Source organism: Mustela nigripes, chromosome 5 (assembly GCF_022355385.1).
Source record: "Mustela nigripes isolate SB6536 chromosome 5, MUSNIG.SB6536, whole genome shotgun sequence".
Taxonomy (NCBI): domain Eukaryota; kingdom Metazoa; phylum Chordata; class Mammalia; order Carnivora; family Mustelidae; genus Mustela; species Mustela nigripes.
The window spans coordinates 72,748,133-72,771,167 of record NC_081561.1 but is presented as its reverse complement, the minus strand read 5'-3'; the positions used below and the strand labels follow the sequence as shown (position 1 = coordinate 72,771,167).

At 37.4% G+C, this 23,035-nt stretch overlaps 1 protein-coding gene across 2 annotated transcripts in view; it reads right to left on the bottom strand.

Moving 5' to 3' along the window:
• CLVS2 (clavesin 2) overlaps window positions 1-23,035 on the bottom strand; it is an 81,910-nt gene that overhangs the window by 14,719 nt on the left and 44,156 nt on the right. For both annotated transcript variants that reach the window (XM_059400646.1, XM_059400647.1), the window contains exons 4-6: window positions 17,880-17,990; window positions 11,180-11,400; window positions 3,823-3,947 (exon numbers count right to left, since the gene is read on the bottom strand). In XM_059400646.1, coding sequence (XP_059256629.1) covers window positions 3,860-3,947; window positions 11,180-11,400; window positions 17,880-17,990 — 420 coding nt within the window. In that variant the 3' untranslated portion in view covers window positions 3,823-3,859. The remainder of the gene's footprint in view (window positions 1-3,822; window positions 3,948-11,179; window positions 11,401-17,879; window positions 17,991-23,035) is intronic.

The window sequence follows — 23,035 nt, the reverse complement described above, 5'->3', positions numbered from 1 at the left end:
ATGCCTATGAGCTTTTTGACGATACTATATCTGAAAAATTCAAATATCATGCCAGAGCTCTGCTCCTTTTATTTTATGGTTTGAAAATCATTCTAAAAAGTCCTCATGGCTGATAGCAACTTTCAAGTAACCATTAATAAATATACACTAAATAATCAAAAAAGGTATTAACCAGACCAGTTAGACATTTAGATAAAGCAATGGAAGTGTACGTAGCCTCACAGCAGGTTTTCTTGATACAATTTCTCTCAAGGACCATAAACATATCCATAAACCTTTAGGTTGTTTGGAGAAGGAAAGGAAGTTGGTTTCTGGAGATACACTGCCATGGCTCTAAGGGTTTTTGTGTGTGTGTGTGTGTGAGTGATAAACATGCTCCCCAAGGCCTAAAACAATGCTTCATTTTTTTTTGATGCATTAAAGGGACCTCTACTCCCTCAGGAATATTACAGAAACTTCAAATGTTTAATTTAACAATGTGACCCAATTAACAATATTAAAGAGAACCTAGCTCCCTGGCTTTCCTGCTTAGGAATGTATGAATTTTCAGTCCTGTAAAATAAACAAGCATTTTATGGGACAAGACTTAAGGAATGTCTGCCTACACTATGCAAACTATTACTGAAATAAAAGAAGTCATGCATGCCCACTTTAAAAACTTCCTTGCAAGGACTTGTATATTGTTCTAGTGTAACACCAGATTTGTAAATAATGTCTTCAAATAATGGTATTGAACTGATGCAATAAAGACTTAAAGCTGTCTGGGAATGTTCAAGTTTCACACTTATGATTTAGATGCATGTATTTACTTTTAGGAGAAGACTACAAATAGAATTCATATTCTAGTATCACTGCTTTATCTCATTTTTAAAGAGGCACTTCTTCATATTTCTTAGAGTGTATTTTCACGATAATCTCTTTCTTTGAAGATATCAGGCAAAATGTGTGCAAATATCACTGACCATAAAAGGAAAGTGATTTATTTTTAAACCAGCTTTGGAAGCAGCAGCCCCTGAAACAATGGAAGAAAGAAAGGATATAAGAAAGTGCAGGCGGAACAGGCAGGGTGAGAGAAGCAGAACTACTGGTCCGTTTCAAATCAAATGTGGTAATCCTTTTAACAAGACAGCTATGAAGGAAAGCATAGATTTCAAACTAGGCAAATTCATTAGGGCAAACAGCCATGTGCGCACGCTTAGGCATGCACAAAACAGAGAGCACTATCACAATTAAAATGACATAAAGTGGTGCTTATTTACTAAGTTATGTGACAACAGACATAGCTACATAACAGGAAATACTAGTGGAAAATATCCCTAAATGCTGCTAGTTAGCTGATTCTGAAAGGTAAATTTATAAAGTTGATCAAATATCCCTTGACTAAAAGCAGGTCCAAAAACATTCCTGGACAATGAGTTTACTCACAGATTGAATTAGATAAAGCAATTTCAAAAGGCATCATTGTTGCAATTTGTTCATTCATTTAAAAATATTCTACACAATGCAACCAATTCTCAGTTGCTCATTTGAAGAAGAGCAGACACGTAGCAATGGGATGTAAAATTTCCAAATGTTGGGTAAGGGAGATGATTGGAATCATAGTTAGACAGGTATACACGTACAATATGCCCTTCTGGTTATTTTTATACCTTACGACACTACCCTTATGAGAGGGGAAAGAAGCTGGCTATGCTAGTTGACATCTGAAGCTGGTAGAATTCTAAAAATTGGCAATAAACAATGTATATCAATAGAAACACAGGAGAATGAAAAGTTGACCATCTTTCTGTACTTTGTTTCTATTTTATCTTAATACATCATATTGCCTAACACTTGCTTCTATCATATATAAAGTCCAAGACTATAAAATGTATGTCAGGTAGGCCAAAATATAAGAATCCTGTGGTTAGGGTACTTACAAAGATAAGAGTTGCTGTGGCTTTTTATCTCCAATTCATTCTGATCTCTATATAATATTTGTGGGTAGAGCAGAGGGCCTGACACTTGTTATTCTTCCAGACTTGATTTAAGGTTGGCATTTTTAAGGTATATTTTAATCCTATTATTTACATATGTTTATGTATTTTTACCAACACTGGATAGTCCATTCGTGATACTGCAAGTTGGTATACTGATCTTGATTTTAAGATTTTTGGTATAGAATTGTAAGTGGAATTTTTGAAGCTTTTGGCTAAAGAGTATATAAAGGCTGCTACATGCCTTTATTTCTGTTGGTTTCCAAGAGTTCCTTGAGATATTTTTCTTTCAAAAGAATATTTCAGTGGTAAATTTTCAATCTCAAAAATTAGCACTCTGAAAAGGTGGTAAAAATCTTGCTTTTTCACACTGGAATTTGAAATTTAAAGTAAGATTTTTAAAATGTTCTATAATTGTAAAATTTTTATGAAATAAAAACTAACATAAGGATTCCACGTCTAGATTTAAACTATAATATGCTATCTCAGATTCCCTCAGATGCTTTCATTATGTCTTATGGATGCAGTATGTTCTTTCAATCTTTTCTGAAAAGAAAATCTGTACTTATAGGACCATTAAAATAATTAACTTGAATTTGAGAGAAATTATATTACTCTTGGTCACCTGGTACTGCCTACATTATGTTGAGAACTGTTGTTTTGTGAAGGAAAAATACATTTCACTAAAATGGCACAGACTCAAGATTGCATTACAAATCAAATTAGAATTCCCTTAAAACAGGTTCACTGAAAGTCTGTTTCAGTATACCTCATTTTCATTAACTTTAGTGGAAGCAGTTATCCAGAGTTAGTATCTCACATAATCATTTATAATCTCTAAGACCATTGAATATGTATGATTTATTTTATAAGCCTGTCACATCAAGGATTTATTAGAGCTCAATAAAAATATATATGTGCATGTGAATATATATATATATATATATATATATATATATATATTTCCAACCAGTGCACAAGAATTAGAAATTAGCCCCTTATCTGTACATGGCAACTTTTAGGTCCAAAGTTAGTTGTCAAAACACTATTCACGAATGAGTTCTCTTTTTCTTTGTTGAAGAGTTTTTTTTGGAAAATGTCCTTAAAGTACATCAGATATGGATACAATAGGATCTCAAATAAAAGACACACTGTGAAGACGTCAATTTAAAAAAAATCCACTCGTTTTCAGAATTCCACATCTTAATTTGGGAAACATATCTTTTCACAAGACTCCGGAAATTAAGCAACATAGAAGAGTTCAAGTGTTTAGTTTACCAGTCCTCTGCCATTCCTTGTCTCCAAAATTCAAGGCCAGTGATAGTCACTAGGACACATTTTCTGTGAAATGAAAATCACTAGACAGGAAATCACTAGACAATTATCATACTAATTTCCTAGAATCATCTAGTTACCTGTGTCCATTAAAAGTACATTGGAATATGACAGTTTCAGAGAAAAACATTGAAACAATCACTATGAGAGCTGAAATATGGCTTCATAGGAAACAGAGCTACATTTAATTAGCTTCCATTGTATATGTGTCTTTCTGTTTTTTGTTATAGTTCATATCACTGGCATGGATTCATGAGCCAATCTTTTCCAATTTCAGTTACTACCAAAGTTTACAAACTTGATGTGAAGATTACATTATATTTACAGAGAACTTGGCACTTACAGAATAAATTATTGACTTTTTTCTTTAACTCCAGACCAGGGCACCCATGGTTCAAGCGAATGGGAAAGCCCAATGCCTTATTTTATATTATGCTACATTAACATGAATAAATAAGTTTCCAGCAGGTCATTCCTCCATAGTGCTGTCCCTGTTGCTGAAAACAAGTACCTTCCATTCCTAATCCATGGGGAGTGCAGAGAAGTTATCAGTCCAGGGAGAGCAAAGGCTGCATGTTTTCTTCCTCATTTTTATCCATGCGTTTTAATACTGTAGGATCCACTACCGATTGGGATCTGGAAATGATAGGGCCAATGTCAGTGAGTTATTACCAAATAATCACATTCCCTTCTCTGCCTTTTCTCCATTATTACTTCTCTCATGGATGAGGATTATCTTCCCTTCAACAAGAGATTTATGAACTGAGAATGCTGCATGTTTTTGGGAGGGATATATTTACAGTGGGTTTTTTATCAGAGGGAGAAAACAATCCCCTTTGAGCTCTAAATAGAATAATGAGCAGGAAAGTTTTCTAAATGAATGATAATGGGCTTAAGTTCTCCTTTTCACACTGATCAAGAGTCTTCTCTTTGAAAGTAAGAATTTATAGTATAGGACAGATGGATGATGATAGAACATCTCCAAGTGGGAAATTATTACAGTGAAACTACTTCTATGAGAAATGAAATAGAAATGATAGGAGTCTTGATTCCTGTCTTAAAGAATTCTATGATCTGAGGCTGGTTAAGCCAGGACTCTTGATTTTGGCTCAGGTCATGATTGCAGGGTGATGAGATAGAGCCCTGTTCTGGGTTCCATGCTAGGTATGGAGCCTGCTTGAGATTCTCTCTCTTTCTCTCTCTCTCTCTCCCTTGCCCTCTGCCCTCCCCCAGCTTGCATGCAACCTCTATCTCTCTCAAACAAATAAATAAATAAATATAAAAAAAAAAAACTCAGTGAAACAAATTCAACATGAATGTGCATTTTTTTAGCCATCATTTTTTATTTCTAATGACCACATTAGAAAAAAACAATCAAAATTTGAGAGTTTTTGTTAAATTTCCCACTAGAACACCTGAATAAAATCAGTTTTACTCTGGAAAGTTTCAGGGAATTATTTAAGACCTTTAAAAAAAACAAAAAACCCTCTTATATAGGCAGAGACACTTTCTGATTAGGAGAACAAATAATTTGAACTCCTTACACCCACTTTTGATAGTAGGTGGGAATTATATCTCAATTCATCATTAGAAAACAACATGAAACTGGGAAGGAGAAAAGTCAATGAAACATGCTACTGTTATGGCAGGAAACTGCTTTCTTAATAGCTATGGCATTAAAGAAGCAGCTGCGCCCTTTTAAAACTCTCCTCAGTAATGAATTTTCCCCCCGCTGCTGCATTCCAGCCAATTGGCTATTGCTGCGGCAATATGCCTCTTAGCAAACCTCATTAACTCTCAAAAAGAAAGACTATAAGCTAAAATACAACTGCACATGCTAATGAAAAAGAACAGCAATGGAACTAATTATCAAAGCAAAAATACTTATAGGATTAACTGATTAATTGACTCATTCATTTAAATAAACTTACATTTGATTCCAAAGAGGGAACAAAAAGGAAGGTGAGAGCATTAAAACAAGAATGCTTTATTTCCTAAGTCATTTTCACTATTTTATCTCAATATGTCTATATCAGAAAGGAGATCAATTAAAGTTGAATCAGCAGATGCGTGAGAGCAAGTGAGCGAGAGAGAGAAGGAGAGGGAGGAGGGGAAGAAGAGTAGGAGGAATAAAAGATTTTGTATCACTTTTAAGTGCAATAATAATTTATCTTGGGAAAAATCCTTTATTCCTTTATCTCATGAATAAAGTACATTTTAACACAGCAGACAATTGTACAAGACACTTAGGAATTAGATCTTTACCACTATTTTACTTAGGTTCAGCTAAAAAGAATTATTTCCCAAGAAAAATCTGTGCTAAATCACAAAAAAGTTCATTGAATGTTCTGTACTGAAATATTAACTTGACAACTGGTACCCACTCAACTACAAGTTCCATGAGCAGGGACTTCATTGGTTTTTCTCCTTACAGTGAACACAACATGTATTACAGAATCTGTTACACAACCGAATCTCAGTATCTTCAATTTTATCCAAGAAATAGTTTCCAATATTGAAAGAAGTTTGGTGTTAGGCATTTAAAGCTAAGAGTAATGAAGATAAAGCAATTTATCCTATAAAAAAAGAAATTCTTTTTTTTTTTTTTAAGATTTTGTTTATTTATTGGAGAGATACAGAGAAAGAGCTAGAGAGCATCCTGTGGGGGAGAAACGGGAAGTAGGCTCCTCGCAGACCAGGGAGCCTGATGTGGGCTCAACCTCACCTGAACAGAAGGCAGATGCTTAACCGACTGCACAACCCAGGTGCCCCCAAAAAAGAAATTCTTAATAGAAAACGGGTTTTAAAATTCTCACAAAGTTAGATTTATTCTGTAAATGTTGAGGCATATCCTAATAGTATCAATCAGTGCACACCAAAGCTCTTCAGACAGCACAAAGTACAGAATTTAGGCATTTGTCATAAGGTTCTATTAAAACATATATCATGCACACACATGGGCACACACACCCACACACAATCTTTTAAATCCTTATGTTCCTTGACTATTAAAAAAAAATGATTAGAGGGTATGGTGATTTTAATGAAATATTTTAAATTATAGTGCACTATCAACCTGCGACTAAATTCCTAGTTTGCTTTTCTCATGCACGACCAGTATCAGAATTGTTGGATGATGAATACTGGCTCCATATGTAGAATAATTCCTCAATAAAACAAGCCAGGCAGAAATGATTTCTGATTAAGATTTTTTTTTTTTTTTAGTATTTAATTGTCCCAGATGTACTGTTATTTTAGTCCAGATTTTTTTTTTCTGTCTTATCCAAAACAACAGGGCTATTTGTGCAGGACCAGGACTTGTCAGTGCATTGTTCTGCTTCCACTGCAACAAAAGGAGTTGTTGATCATTAACCCATAGCGTATCTCAGCGGTCTCCACAAAGCCTCTGCTATCTTTGCAATGAATAACTTGTATTTTTGTATTTTTTTTCATGGAACCCAATCACTTAAGTTTAATTATTCAGATATCATTTTTTCATTTATTGTGCATCCACAATATGGCACTATACCTCTGTGTTTAAGAGGATAGATGTTGGACAGAAGGAGATTCCTATTCCAGTTCTGTTATTTGCTAGCAGTTGTGACCAGGAGGAGGCTATTTAAACTTCCTAGATTTTATTCTTTTAACTACAAGATGGGAGAAAAATAATCTACATCATACAGAGGTACTGAGGATCAAATTCAATAATGCATGCAGAAACTGCAGCACAGATTCTGGCAGATAGCAAATAGTAGCACTTAGGGAGATGACTTATGGAATCCTGTGGCCTGTTTTCAGATATTAGCAGTGTTACTTTGCAGCTATGTCCCAGGTGGAAGATACTTACCCTCTCTGTATCTGGGTCTCCTCACCAATGAAAGGGGAAGAGCACTGCCTGATTAATTGTTTACAGAAGCAAAGAAGTCAATATATACAAAACATTAGATGGAATTTGACATGTAGTAACAATAGATGTTGAATATTATTCCATAAACTCAGAGTTCATATTACAATAGCAATGTTAATATCTATATAATGCTAATATCTAATACAATAGTTGCTCACTGCAGCTGTTATGTGCCTATCCCAGGCACTACCCTAGGTAGTGAGACAGAAGGTAAAAGGTGTTCCCCTAGTATAAGGCCCCCACAATCTATTGAACTTTGTTTTTTTTTTTTTCATGTGACCATGCTATTCCTCCACAAATCGACCCAGGAAAACAAACCCTTCTTCCCACACACCTCCTTAATTCTGAAGGAGGAAATATCTACAAGTCTCTGGTGAAGGAATCATTTTTCTCCCTCTCAATCTAATGATATTACAAAACGGGGCGGGGGGGATGGAGGAGAGGAGAGCAGGGGGAAAATTAGGAATAATTCTCTCCATCCTCGATGGGGAACTGGCACTCCCTGACACACAGAAGGTGAGAATTGAATGAAATAACTTTCTTAAGCTCATTCTTCACAAGTTTTCAGACAGAACCTGAAAATCTTCATATGATACAAAATGTACACCAAACAAAGGATGACTGAAATTCTAATCAATCTACGTCAAAAGCAAGAAACTCCGGGTTGGGGAGGTCAACGTGCTGTGAGCCAAGTCTTCAGAGGACAGAATGGTCTAATTAATTGGAGAAGAAAATCAGGATCCAAAAAGACTTCAAAAGGTGGACAGACTGAGCCAAATCTAACAAGATGATGTTAATCAATTAAAATTATCTGCTTGAAGAAAAAAGCTAAACATAAAAAGAGAATTATGAGGGTACGGATCTATAAGTAAAGAATCTTCTAGTTGCTAGGGAGCTCAGTATGAGTCAGCAGTGTGCTTTGGCCACCTGAACCGCAGCAACAGCGTCAACAGAAACCAAAGGAAGCCAACAGGGGTGAGGGGATGGGGGTTGGGGTGGGCAAAGCTAGGGTTCTGGAACTTAAATGCAAGTAGTAATAGCATCATATGTCACCTATTCAAGTTGTTCTCACTTAAAAGGGGCCACTGACAGACAGCAGAGTGCTCCTTCATTCACTCCACTAGTCCCCAGTGGGCACCCTCTGTGTTTTAGGCCCTACTCCAGGTGCTGGAGATTCAGAGAATGGGATAGACAAAGTCACTGAAGTCTTCATGAAGCCTAAATCTGGGGAGGGGACATCACATTAAATAAAATGAATCATTTGGCAGGCAGAAAATAAAGGAAGAGACTGATAGGGAGAGACAAGCATGAGGAGGACGTAGAGTTGATTAAGACCTAGTGGTTGATAAAGACCTCACCACTCTCTCAGGGAGGTGACTTTGAATGGGAGATGCAGGAAAAGAGTGCCATGCAGCAGGGACAAGTGGAAAGGCTTTTAGAGAGGAACAAGCTGGAGAGGAAGGCTGCAAGAGCAGAAGGAAGGAGATTGTGGCTGAAAGACAGAGAGGAAAGAAACAGTGGGATACACTTAGAGGAGTGGGGGGCGGGGTCAGATCATAGACCACTTTGGAAGCCATGTTACAGAATTGATTTCATTCACTGTATAACCAGCAGTCGTTAAAAAATTTAAAGCAGAGAAGTGAAGTGATCTGACTAAAATTTGAGAGATGTTTTAGATTGCCATATGGGTAGTAAGTTGGAGCCAGGGGAGCAGGGTAAGGGTAGAGGCTACGACACCAGGTAAGAAGTTTGGGAGGAGGGCAGCTGTGCAGACTGCAGGTAATAGGGTACCCCCAGGACGTGGAAGATGTGGAGACACATGTGCTCTGCGGAAAGGACCGTGTTATCGAACAAGTCGCAGAAGGGGTTGAAGGAAATGAGCATTGAGCATTGTTTGCTGGTAAAGGCAAAGATCAGGGATCACCTGTGGCAGCTGTTTTCAAATCCTTATGTAGCTTAGTTCCAGGGTGACAGCTTTACAGTGTGCTGTCTCAGAGGGTAGAAAAGGAAGGTTTACTCTATACCTCATGGATTGGAACCCTGGTCCACTAATTATAGACTATGTGACTCTGAGGATACAACATCTGTTTAACAGGGTTGGTGTGCGGATAAAGTAAATTAATGTTACAAAAAAATACGTAGACAGGATTTGAGACTCATGATAAGTACATAGTAAACCACAGATTGTAACAACAATTAGGATTATTATTTTTATTAGAAGAAAGTTATTCTGGGGCACCTGGGTGGCTCAGTCGGTTAAGCATCTACATTTGGCTCAGGTTATTATCACAGAATCCTAAAATCAAGTTCCACACTGGGCTCCCTGCTTGTTAGGGAGCCTGCTTCTTCCTCTGCCTCTCCCTTTGCTTTCTCTTTCTTTCAAATAAATAAATAAAAATCTCAAAAAAAAAAAAAAAAAAAGGAAGGAAGGAAGCTATTCTTAGGCAATTGTCTTTTAAATATTTTTGTTTTAGAAAACTTTTTTAAGAAGTTGATGAAATATATTCTTTTCCTCCAGAAAAATGCACAAAATACCTACACCTGCACACACATACACATACAATTTTTAATATAAATTTTAGCACTTAGCAGACTCCTCTGAGAGCCCATCCATGGAGTGACTTGATAGGGGAGCACAGAACTCACAGTAAGAAACCCTGTTTAAAGGAAAGGAGTGGAGAAGCCCAGACTTGGCTTACACATAAGCTTGTTGATTCATGGAAAAATTAAAGCAGGAGATGTCTCCAGCCTTTCCTTTCTCTCCAAGGCATCTTGGAGCAGCCTGGAGAGAGGAGAACATCACACACACCAACAACAGTAGCAGCAACAGCAGCACAAGAAGGCCTGCTCTGAGGACAGTGGTGGCCCTGCATGAACATAAGTATGACCAAAGGACCATTGGTTTTCATCAGAAAAAGATGCAAGACAGTGTGAGGGATAATAGGGGTGATGCCTGGATTCTCCCTGGTCTAGGTGAAAAAGACTTATAGGGAGTGTTCTTATATTTCTGTGGTGGGAAATGAACAGAGAAATAATATTCATTGCTATTATCCAAGTGAACTCTAGGACTCTAGGTTGCTGTGGCCTGGGGGAGCCTGAGAATTAGATATCTTTTGGTTCGCTACAGAGGGCAAATTCAGAGGCAGTCATGCATTTGGGCATGTTCAGCAACTCCCCCATCCTCCATCGCCACTGAGCTATGGCTGGATATGTATATATTCACAGGGAATCCAAAGCACCTAGGGAAGCATCCATTACAGAGCATGTGTTCAATAAACGTGCATTGACTAAAAGAAAACAGGCATAAAAATACCATGAGAGTCAAAGCGAGGAATCAGAATCTCACTCAAAAATGAACTTTATAAAGAGTAAAGCTGTAGGAAAATAGACTGTTTTGCCCCAGGAATGGCTAGACCTTTAAATAAGAAACAAGGCAGAGATACTGGAAGAGAATATATGTTTTAAATAAATAGGACTGAGATACTTGAAGAGAATATATGTTTTAAATGCACTGTTTGAAATGTGTGTGTGTGTGTGTGTGTGTGTGTGTGTGTGTTTGCTATGGATCCCTTTCTTCAAATGAAATTTTACACAAAAGTCCAGTACATTGCTTAGATAGAAGAGGAGTTCTTCTCATTGTGGAGATGGGCACTGTCCTCAACCCACCTGCTGGGCCTAAGGTACTCCTCCAGAATTCTAAAGGTACAGTTTGAAAATCCACTAGATTTGGTGACCCCCTAACAGCCTTGTCAGATTGTCTCTGAACATGGAACAAAACTGAGTTGACATTGCCTTGAATGACTTTATCTTTGGCTCAAAATTCCTAGATGTCTAATCATAGGGGCATAAAATGATTTAAAAATCCACTGAATATATATACTCCCCAAGAGAACTCCCCTGCAGTTCACTTGGGGCATCCCCACACTGGCTACAGCTCACTTCCCAGCCACCTCCAGCATACCTCTTCATGGACTTGGGGGAGAGTTCCTTTTCCACCTCCTTCATGGGCATGCTGTAGGAGTCTACATTGTATTCACTATCATCATCATACTCGTGGTCTAGCAGTGTTCTTGCCCATGTTCCCATGTCATAAGGGGGCAGCATCCCTCCAAACTCAGAAGGCAGGATCTCAGGATGAATTAGTTGGTGTAGACTGTTCAGGTTGTTACCATGCAAAAATATCTACAAATGCAAGAAGGGGAGAAGAGAAACACACACAAGAGAATAAATACCATCCAAATAATAAGAGGAGGAAGTGAGGCTAGGAAAAGCAAAAACAAAATTTTTCCATGTCTGTTAAAATGTTCCTTCATTCACTCTATGAAATAGACAGGGATGGTACTGTTACCCTAATAAGTCATATAAAAATCCTGAGGCGTAGGAATCTTAGGTAGTTCCTAGAAAGTCAGATAGTGGTTGGGTTAAAGAGCTGGAACCTGAAATTTGGTTTCCTACTTTATAGTGAAGACATGAGCAGAATCCAATGGGCATTTTGATCTGTACATCATCTTGACGTTAGTTATGCAAAGCTAACGAGGTGCATAATGAATGCTGTTAAAATAGACTGTTCTCATAAGGGACTCATCAACTGTAAAGCCCATCCAACTTATTAAGCCCAAAAGCTGTTACCAGTATGGCTTTCTCTTTTATCATCCATAAAAATAAGAATACTGTAACCACTAAATTACTGCTTTGTAATGCAAAATGTTTGATGTAAATAAAAGCAAATTAGCATTATCATAATGTAAGGTTGAGTGAAGGTTTACATCCCAAAGGACTTACATTCTATAATGCTGCCAGCATCTTCTCTACTAGAGGTTTCCATGCTTATTGCTTAAATAAAAATGGAATAATGGAGTGAAAATGTAAAGCTATATGTATACATTAATTATTGGTATTACCTAGAGCTTTTTTTTTTTTTAAACTAAAAAATCACTGGGACACCTGGGTGGCTCAGTTGGTTGAGTGTCAGACTCTTGGTTTTGGTTCAGGTTGTGATCTCACAGTCATGTGATCAAGCCCCACATCAGGCTCCTCACTCAGCATGGACTCCGCTTGGGATTCATCCTCTCAATCTCCTTCTGCCACTCTCCCAACTCTCTCTCTCTCTCCTAAATAATCTTTAAACTGAAAAATTATTCAAGGTACATATTCAAGATTTGTTTCTCCATAAATTTTACCTCTTTTCTCTTCTTTCATTTCGATCTCAAAACTGTAGGATCAGTCTTCCCTGAAAAAGCACTTGTGTCATCTCATATAATTTATATAATATTTAAGGATTATAGTTTATAAGTCACTTAGAAATAGTCAGTCATAGTTTCTAAGTGACTCATACTTGAAGTTTATGATGAACAGGCTAACATAATTATCTTTGTTTTCTGTCATTTTAGAGTCCACTGAAATAAATACATAGGAAAACAAAGAAAAACTAGTCTACAACACCCAACAAAGTAATAGGGATGGGAATTATAAATCAACAAGTAATTTCAACAGATTATGGGCTACTAAAAACAGATGACAGCAGGTCACTGGCCACAATAGGCAGAGTAATCAGCTACCCGAAATATTTTATATGGAGCCTACAGAGGTGGAAGATGCTGCCTGCCCCAAAGCACATTAGGTTAATTGCAAACTTTACACGTTCCTGCTCCTCTTTGCATAGCACAAGAGCGCCCCCTACCCCCCCCCCCGCACACACAGAGTTTCTTCTCATAAGAAATCAAAATAATTTGGGAGGGGGTAGTTAAGTTCTAACAACTGAAACTCTTGTTTTATTAGTTATACAACTTTATTTCATTAGATATGTTTATTCATGTAAGAAACCTCTTCAAGTCATGCACGACTTATCATAATAAATCTTTAGAGATTTATCCTAGCACACTACTTCCTCTCTCCTTGCTAACATTCTGCTACATCCTCCCTCAACATCACTTTCAGCTTTGGCCTTATTTCCTCTCTCACTGAAAAAATAGGGCAACCAGATGAGGCCCACCCACCAGCATCTGTGTCTGTATGCTGTGCCTCTGCTCCTAGTTCAATGGAAAGATAAATTCTACAAAGGCCAACCTCTCCGCCTGTGTCCTAGAAGCCATCCTCTCTCCTACTGTTATATTGCTCAAGCAAAATGTTCTTCTGTCTCTCTCATATCATCAAATTTCCTCTGTCTGGGGGATCTTTCCCATCAGAGCAAACTTGCCAATCCCTCTCCTCCCATCCCCCTTCAAACAGATGCACAAGACCTCTCTTGACCAGATTTCTACTTCCAGTTATTATACTATTTCTCTCCTTCCACTTATTACAAAACTCATCAAAAGAGTTGTTTCACTGTCCAAATACTCTAGTCCTATTTTTCCAGAGTCCAGTCTAAAGCAGGCCTTGCTTTCCAGTAGAGCATGAAGATAGTTCTTGTGAAGCTCTTTCTCATTTGGACATTCTCATTTGTCATTGGACAGTCAGTGTCCAATTCTCAGCCCTTATTTTTCTTGAACTCTCAGCAGCAATGGATATAAATGACTCTTGTCATTGCAACACTTATTCCCAGCATCTCTTGATTTTTCTGCTACTTTGACAGATGCTTCTTTTTAGTCTCTTTTGCTGATTATTCCTCATCACCCCAACATCTTAATATCACAGAGCTCCAGACTTCAGTTCTTGGATTTATTCTCTTCTCTAAGTATACTTACTCCTTGGTGATCTCATTCTGTCTAGGGCCCTAAATATTGTTCGCACACTGAAAATTTATATCTAGACCATTCCTCTGAACTTCATATTGCTATTTCCACTCTCTACTCGACATCTCCACTTAAGAGGTCAATGGCCATCTCAAACTTACAATATCCAAAGCTGAACTACAACTTTCTTCCCCAAAATCAGCTCTTCCCTGTTTTCAACATCAGTTAGTGGTAGGACTGCTTCGGGTTTCTCAGGCTAAAATCTTCAATTCGTCTTAAGTTGTCAGTAAATCCTTTTGATTCTTCATTCAAAAGATATCATGAATCTGAACATCTGACCAGTTCCACCCCTACAACCCTAAGTCATGCTACTGTCATCCTACAAACTGTATTACTGCACTAACCTTCTAATTGCTCTCCCCACTTCCACTCTTGCTACCTACACTCTGTTCTCAACACAGCAGCCAGAATGACCATGTCACAATGTAAGTCAGATCATGTCATTCTTCTCAAAATTCCCCACTGGCTTCTCCTTCCTCTTTAGAGTATATCCTATAAGACCTTCCATAAACTTCTTTGAACACATCTACTACTTCCTCCCTGCTGAAAAACAATATGCACACATTTGTCTCAGGACATTTGCAGAGGATGTTTCTTCTGTCGATTTTTGCCTTTAATTATCCCCAAGGCTTATCCTCCCATATCTTGTAAGAATTTCATTTTTTAAAGCTTTGCTGTTTTTTTCTCCTTACATTTTTTCTCTGTCACCATTTCATGCAAGAAGTCTTGTCCATGTGGGCTCCCTTGCCTCAGAGTAACTTACTATTCTAAGAATTAGCCTAAATAATACTTTCATTTAATTTCTCTACACTGTGCCATTAAAGAGATTATGGTAGGTCACCTGAGTGGAAGGGAGAAAAGAGAAATACATTTGGGAATGAGCAAGGAATCAGAGAGAGAGTCTACCATATTGAGGAACAGGTAGAAGGTTGCACCAATCAGTGAGGAAGCCTGTTTCCTGTCAGCTCTTGGGAGTGACAAGACCACAACCCTGGAATAACTGAAGAGTGCATGGAGGTTAAAGCCTAGGCATTAGGTTCCAGCTTTGGTGAAGATGCTATTTTCCTTTTTCATAGACAACTCAGAAGCAGAAGGAGACCTTAATTCAAGAAACTAATACTGACTTGAATAGTGAGGATGTCAGAAGCAGCTGTCCTGGATGGAAGTTTCGTTCCACATGAAAGGTTCCAGAGGGGAGCCTAATGGCTCAGGTCATGGTCCTGGAGTCTGGGATTGAGTCCTACATTGGGCTCCCTGCTCAGCAGGAAGCCTGCTTCTCCCTCTGACCCTCTCCCCTCTCGTGCTCTCTCAAATAAATAAATAAAATCTTAAAAAGAAAGAAAGATTCTAGATATTGATGAAAATTTGAGAAAGGATTCCTCTACCACCTAGGGTTACTAGTCCCATCAGCAGTCCAATATGGTAAAGACTCAAAGATTTCATTTAGTTAAAAAGAAGAAGAAGAAGAAGAAGAAGAACCAGGTGTTTCCTTTTTGTGACAAAAGATGCACACTTATTCCTTAGGTTTTTCTTTGCCAGTTTTTTAGAGCACAGATTTGTAGCATCTAAAGTATAGAATGTTTGAGTAATATTATGATGCTGAATCACTTGGAGTACCTGTAAAGAAATATAATAACTTTGTACTTTATATTGATTATATATATAAGTGGAAATCAAAAGTGTTTTAACCTATAACTATTTTCTCCTATGAAGATTTACAAGTCATATAGTCTTTTTTTTTTAAAGATTTTATTTATTTATTTGACAGAGAGAAATCACAAGTAGATGGAGAGGCAGGCAGAGAGAGAGAGAGAGAGAGGGAAGCAGGCTCCCTGCCGAGCAGAGAGCCTGATGTGGGACTCACTCCCAGGACCCTGAGATCATGACCTGAGCCGAAGGCAGTGGCTTAACCCACTGAGCCACCCAGGCGTCCTACAAGTCATATAGTCTTAATTAAAATGGCAAAGCTCAGATACCTCACTTCCATCTAGAATAAAGCTATTCAAGAATTTTTCTAGGCATTGTCAAAATTATCTAATTCAATCAAATAACTCCAAACCTGGAGCTTGGGGTTAGACTTGATCCTCCTTAGTCTGTTTCAACAGAGCAGTACACTGTGCTCAGAACAAATCACCCCGGTATTCAGTCTTTCAAGTATTTCTCACTTCACTCTGACTGAAAGCCCAGGCCCTTGCAATGGAATACAAGACCCTGCTATGATCTGACCCACCATATTCCCTTCTATCACATCATCTATTACCCTCATGAGTAGTTCATTCTGCTCCAGCTTTCTGCGCCTTCTTGCTGTTTGCCAAGTATACCAGGCATGTTTCTACCTGAGGAACTTCGTCTTTGCTATGCCCTCTGTCTGAAACTGTCTTCTCCCCAAATCCACATTTTCAGCTCTACTACCTCCTAGCTGTGATTTAGAGCAATTTGTTTAACCTTTTGTGCCTCATTTTCCCATCTACAGAAGGAGAAAAATAACAATGCTTCCCCTAGAGCCTTCCTTGTAAGGAGTAAATGAGTTACCATATGTAAAGTACTTAGAACAGCATGTGGCATAGAGTGACTACTACAGAAGCATTCACCAGTATAATATGTACTAAAAGCCTCAGCAGGTGTTTTGGATCACCTGATCAACTCTTCATAAAACAGAGTTTGAAAGTGTTATTTGTGAAGCAAATCATATACATTTTTCTGAAGTCTAACATGTAAATTGATATGATTCTCACCAGTAGAAACAATTCCTGATATAAACTGTAATTATTTACAGAAGCCTTCCTCCTATACTACAGAACATTTCAACAAATTCATATTCAGAAGACCTTTGGCTCAGTGTTTGATAAAAACACATACTTAACAATTATTTCTCCTCTATGCTCTCAATGAGGTTTCTAGAACAGACTCAGAAACACCTGAAGTGCCTTCTCATTCATTGAGAAACATGAAAAATTACCTTCAGTACACATTTACATAAAGAATATTTTATTTTGGAACTAATCATTTGAGAATTGGTCACAGCACAGTGGTAAAAATAGCACTAAATCTGGAGATATTTCAATTCATATATTAGCTCCACAACACTACAGTTCTGTAAATGAGGAAACAAGTTACTTAGCCATGTGCAGACTTAGTTTTCCCAGCTCTGAAATAGGAGCTCAGGCTTCCTACATTTACTCTTCCCAATCTTTTGGATAAAATGAAATAAGGGGTATTAAAATCCATCTTAAAACCTATATTATTAATCATAATGATAAATGTGCTCAGCATTTACCATGTACCATGCACTGTGCTAAATACTTTATATAAATTGTCTTATTCACAGAAAAAAAATGATTATTTTGTTGTATGTACTTTGAATATCCTCATTGTTAGATGAAAATCAGTCTTGGAATTCAAGTAACTTGCCATTTAAAGAAATGTTAATATTTCTACAAAGCAGCATTCTTTCTGAAATGTGTGATCGATCATGACAATCACTATAGAGTTACATTAGAGATTACAAAATTCATTATACTCAATTTGATACATATTGTGAAATAACTAACATTCATATATCAGCTTATAAAGTTACAACTTTTCTCTAGGTCTCACTTGAAATTAAGTATTCTAATAATCTAGAAACATGACACAACTTTTTTTTTTTTTACTTTTAAACTTACGCTTTAAGATCTAATGAATGTACTGAAATGTTCTCCCAATTTGTGGAAGAGTAGAGAAGCAGACTTTTAAATATTTCTTTCATATATACAGTGATCAGAATTAATCATAAGGTCTTCGAGAATTTTTAAATATCTTGTATGTTGAATATTTATATGCAATATAGAGGCACATGTGACCACAGCCAATATTATGTACACGTTATACAGCATAATTCATTGAATGTGGGAGGACAAAGAATATATAAACAAAGAAACAAACAAATACCCTTTTCCGAGTCTTCTCCTTTAGGAAAGGCCGGATCACGGTGTACAGGGCATGGATATACCACGGCTGATTGACAAAATGAATTCCTCCAAATCGTGCTGGGAAACTATCCTAAAGAGACACGGAGTGGGGAGAAAATCAACACATGCTTCAGTATATTGAGAAGGCTTGAGGAAGGTCATAAGGTATATAAATTTGTTATTCCACATGCCTAAATGAGACAATTTGTACAGTTAAAATGAATTAGAAAGAAGGAAGAATCTTACTGCATGAAACACTGTAACTTTCAGACCTAAACTGAAGCAATATGTAATAGAGCAAATCCTTCTTCAGCACAGTTTGTTGATAAGAACTTCAACATTTTTAGGAAGTGCCATAATTAAAGCCTACAAAGTGTTAACAGTCATTATAGGCCAAGAAACAGAAATAAAAGACATTAGGGATTTGACAAATACTGAATTTACATTAGGTAAGTGTTTCATTTAAATTATTTCTGTTCTAAAATGTATTTATATTAAAATATTTTTTTAAATTTCACTATAGTTATCTACAATGTGAGCACTGTCATATATCAAAACTCACTTCAGGGGGGCCTGGGTGACTCAGGTGGTTAAGCATCTGCCTTCAGCTCAGGTTATGAGTTCCAGATTCTGGGATTGAGTCCCACGTTGGGCTCCTGGCTCTGTGGGGGGTCTACTTCCCTCTCTCATTCTGCTGCTCTCCCTGCTCATGCTCTCTCTCAGACTTTCTCTCTCTCAAAATGAATAAATAAAATCTTTAAAAAAGAAAACTCACTTTATTCTATCTTACCGACTTCGTTATAAACATTCTCCTTCCCTTATTTCAGCCATTAAAAAAGGGCAGGAAATATGCGAAAACAAAATTAAAGCTTAGTGTTGTAGCGTAAGAAGTGTGAGGATGCATTTTGCTAGGTTAAATTAAGTCAACACCCTCATAGCGCATCCCACAGGAAGAAATTGGGCCTATTGTAAAGCCAACCCCCTCTTCAGCAAGAGCTCACTTGTGTAAGTTGTGATTTAGAGAGGTGTTTTCTTTCTGTGCGACTAAACAGGTACATGCCACTTCACTCCGTAAATATGAAGGAAATCCTTAACTGAATGAATTGCAACATCTGACCTCACTTGAGTATGCTACGGATTCCACATAAATGGACTGATTCCTGCTACTAGCTCAAAACCCCACACTGAACGGACTACAAAAGTCTTATTAAAAACAAACTATACCCCTAGAAGCATCCCTCAAGTTATCACAAGAACTGGAATTCTTTTGGATTCTATTCAGAGCATGAATGGGAACAAAGGAAAAGCAAAGGAACTGAAATAATCATAGATGCATTTTCTAAATTTAGACCTTATCTTCTTTCTTTTTTTTTTTTTTTTTTAAGATTTTATGTATTTGACACAGAGAGGTAAGTCGGAGAGGGGGAGAGGCAGGCTACCTGCTGAGCAAGGAGCTTGAAGAGCCAAAGGCCGATGCTTAATGACTAAGCCATCCAGGCGCCCCTACATTTTTTCTTATATTAGATTGTTTAGTCAAAAACATGCACGGTATAATCCCATTAAAATGTTCTAGTTTTGGGGGGACACTTAGGAGCATTAATAATTAATTCATGGTTTTCTATGTTCATTTTCAGAGCTAATAAACGCTTCTTTTTGCAAAGCAATTTCTATCTCTGGGAGTAACACACCATAAAAGATAACAGTACTTAAATAAATAAATAAATAAATAAATAAATAAATAAATACATTAGAATAACTGAAGGTAAAATATGTCTCCTTTTATGTCAGTGCCTTACTTCCTTAATAAACACGTACTTTTCATTCCTCAAGAAGTTGTTAGAATAATAGAAATGAATCAGCTAGAAATACAGACATAATATTTTTTAAGTCATGACATTTTTATACATAAAGAGAGAATAACATATATACAATTTAGAGAATGTTAAGATAAACATGCAAGTTCCCTCCATTCAGCTTAAGAACTAGAACATGGCTAGTAACCTTAAAGTTCACTGTATTCATATTCTCTGACCCTCTCCCACATTTTAAAATTTCCTATTGTTATTTTCTTGTTTTAATTTGGTAATATTATAAATTTATATTTTACCTGTTCTTTTATAATTTTGTATATTTTATTTATTTTTATATTTTATAATTTTTTCTGTGTATACATACAAACATCTCTAAAATATAGTTAGGTTTTTCTAAGTACTTACACTTTATAAATATATCACCGTAATGAATGTATTCTTCTGTTGTCACATTACATTGTTTTTGAGGCTCCTCATATTTGAGTTTTATACATGCGCAACCGTAGTTCATTGTCACGGTTGTATATAGTCTACTATTGTACAGTACATCATAATTTATTTTCTCTTGTCAGTGCATATTGTTTTCCAAATATTTGGTCTGCTTTGCCATCACCAGCCCTGATGCTGTGCAGACTTCATCTTGTGCATGTCTCTCGGGTATGTCGAGTGTTTGTGTGGCGTGTATCTCTAAAGTGTTAACGTTGAGTCATAGAGTGTACATACTTCAACTTTACATGATTGGTAACAGCGATTATATCAATTTCCACCCCTCCTCCCCCCAACAATAAGAAAGGTTCCAGCTCTTCCACATACTGCACTTGGTATTGTCAATCTGTTAAATTTTTGCCAATTTATGGGTTATGAGATAGATTTTCATGTAACTTTAATTCCCTAGTTACTTTGTCTTTGCTTATTTTAATTCCATCATTAATAACATTATTTAATAATATAACTATTTAATACATAGGTATTTTCTTAGTCCTTGAGGGCCTGAATTTGGTTACTGTATCTGCTGATCTTGCTTACAGTATCTTGTCTATGGTGAACTCATATGTGGCTGATATTAATCATTGGGAATCCTGAAGTAGGTGGCTTGAAGATGCCTTGCTCCAGATAAGGTCTGTATCAGCTCCTACGAGCTCCTAATCCTACTCCTACCAATTATCAACCTGGTTTGGCTTTAATGTAATTTCCCATTTTGGATTCCTCTGATAGAACAGTGCATATTCAAATCTCAAACTCACAGGAGAAAATTATGGTCTCAGATTATCAGAGAAGACTATTATTATTATTAATACCAATATTATTATTACTATTATTTTTCTACCCACTTATGGGAGAGAAGGAGAGGTTTATTTAAAGTTTCCTAGCCAGCAGGGATTTTCCTAGCACAATCTTCCCTGGAGGAATGCAGAGTCTCACATTTAGTCCCCATTTGCCCTTGGTCTCAGCTGAGGCAAGCCTCATCTTGGCTTCTGCCCACCCAAGGCCTTAGGCAATCATTACCCGCGAAAGCCGCAGGTTCCCGAAGTCAACACTTGCCTCCAGAACCACCTAGGCTTTACTTAATTCTCCTGGTTTTTGTTTTGTTTTGTTTTTCCAGAAGACTTAGTGTTCTTGCCTCACAGTTCAGGGGCGGGTGAGGGGTGGTGACTTCTCTCATGCTCCCTAGAGTTCAGCAAAGGATGTGAAAATATTTTTGTTGTGATGTATCTAACACCTCTGTGTTTCATGGCAGGAAGAGCTTCAAGAGTTTTTAACCTACCGCACTACCTGAAGCAGAACCACTTGGAATGCTTTTTAAAATACGCTCCCGAATGTGCATTTAATCTCTAGAACAAAAGTGAATAAACATCAGCTATCAAGTTGTGACGCTAAATGTCTTAGCTCAGTATTTTTAAACCAACAATCACGTGGAGCTCATGCACCTTTATTGAAAAATGAACATGCACACATACACACAAAACTTACATATGAGTTCATGGACTTTCTTGGGTATATCTTTATATAAGGAAGGACGTGATCAGCACCAAAAAGCAGTTGAGAGAGGACAAAAGAGAAGGGAAACCCCTGACTTTGCAGTGAAATTCATCTAGGTTAAAATTCGGATTCAGGGCCACCTCTCAGGCATCGAAGTCCAAAACAAGGACAATATAACCCTTGATTCCCTCCTTCTCCTCACTGTGATTGCCTATCTTTCCTTCCTTTCCTGTCTCTTTGTGGCACTACAATGACTTGCACGTTATGCCTTCTGTAGCCATTGAGGTCCTTGGATACTCTGTTCCAGCTTTTTTGTTCAGTGTTCTTTCTTTTTTTCAGTTCTGGAGCTTTTTTTTGATATATTCTTAAGCTTAGAAATTCTTTCTTTAGTCAAGCCCAGTCTACTAATAAGTCCACCAAAGGTATCATTTCTGTTACACTGTTTCTGATCTCTAGATATTTTTTCTTCTTTCTTAGACTTTCCATCTCTCTGCTTATACTGTCCATCTGTTTTTGCATATTGTCTACTTTACCCATTAGAGCATTTAGCCTATTGATCAAAATTGTTTAAAGTCCCCAGTCTGATCATTCCAACATTCCTGCCGTGTCTGGTTCTGATGCTTGCTCTGTCTCTTCAAGTTGTGTTTTTTTTTTTAATTTTTTCTAGTATGCTTTATAATTTGCTTCTTGATAGCCAGACATGATGTACCAGATAAAAGGAACTGCTGTAAGTCAGCCAACTGTAATGCGTTGGTGAGGCGTGGGGGGAGGGAAGTGTTCCACAGTCCTGTGATGAGGTCTTAGTCTGCTAGTGAGTCAGTGCCTCTAGACTGTGAACTCCCAAGAGTTTCTCAGTTTTTTTCTCTTCCCGTAGGTGGGACAGGTAGCCTAGAGTTGGGTATTTCTCTTTTCCCATGTGGAAGGCTAGAATTGGGTACCTTCGTACCCCCAGGCCAGTTTCTAACAATACCCCCGCAAATTAGGCTCTGGTTAACTTTCTCCTGCAGGCAGACCCTGTTAAGATCAGAGGAGGGCACTTGTGATGAGCACCAGGTATTGTATTTAAGTGTTGAATTACTGAATTCTATATGGGAAACTCATAATACACTGTATGTGTGCTAAGTGGAATTTAAATAACAGCTTACAGGAGTGCCTGTGTGGCTCAGTCAAATAAGCATCTGCCTTTGACTCAGGTCATCATCTCAGGGTATCTGGGATCAAGTCCCGCATCAGGCTCCCTTGCTGAGCAAGGAATCTGCTTCTCCCTCTTCCTCTGCCCTCCCCCCTGCTCCTGTAACTCCCCCTCTCACTATCTCCTCTCTTCTTCTAAAATAAATGAAATTTT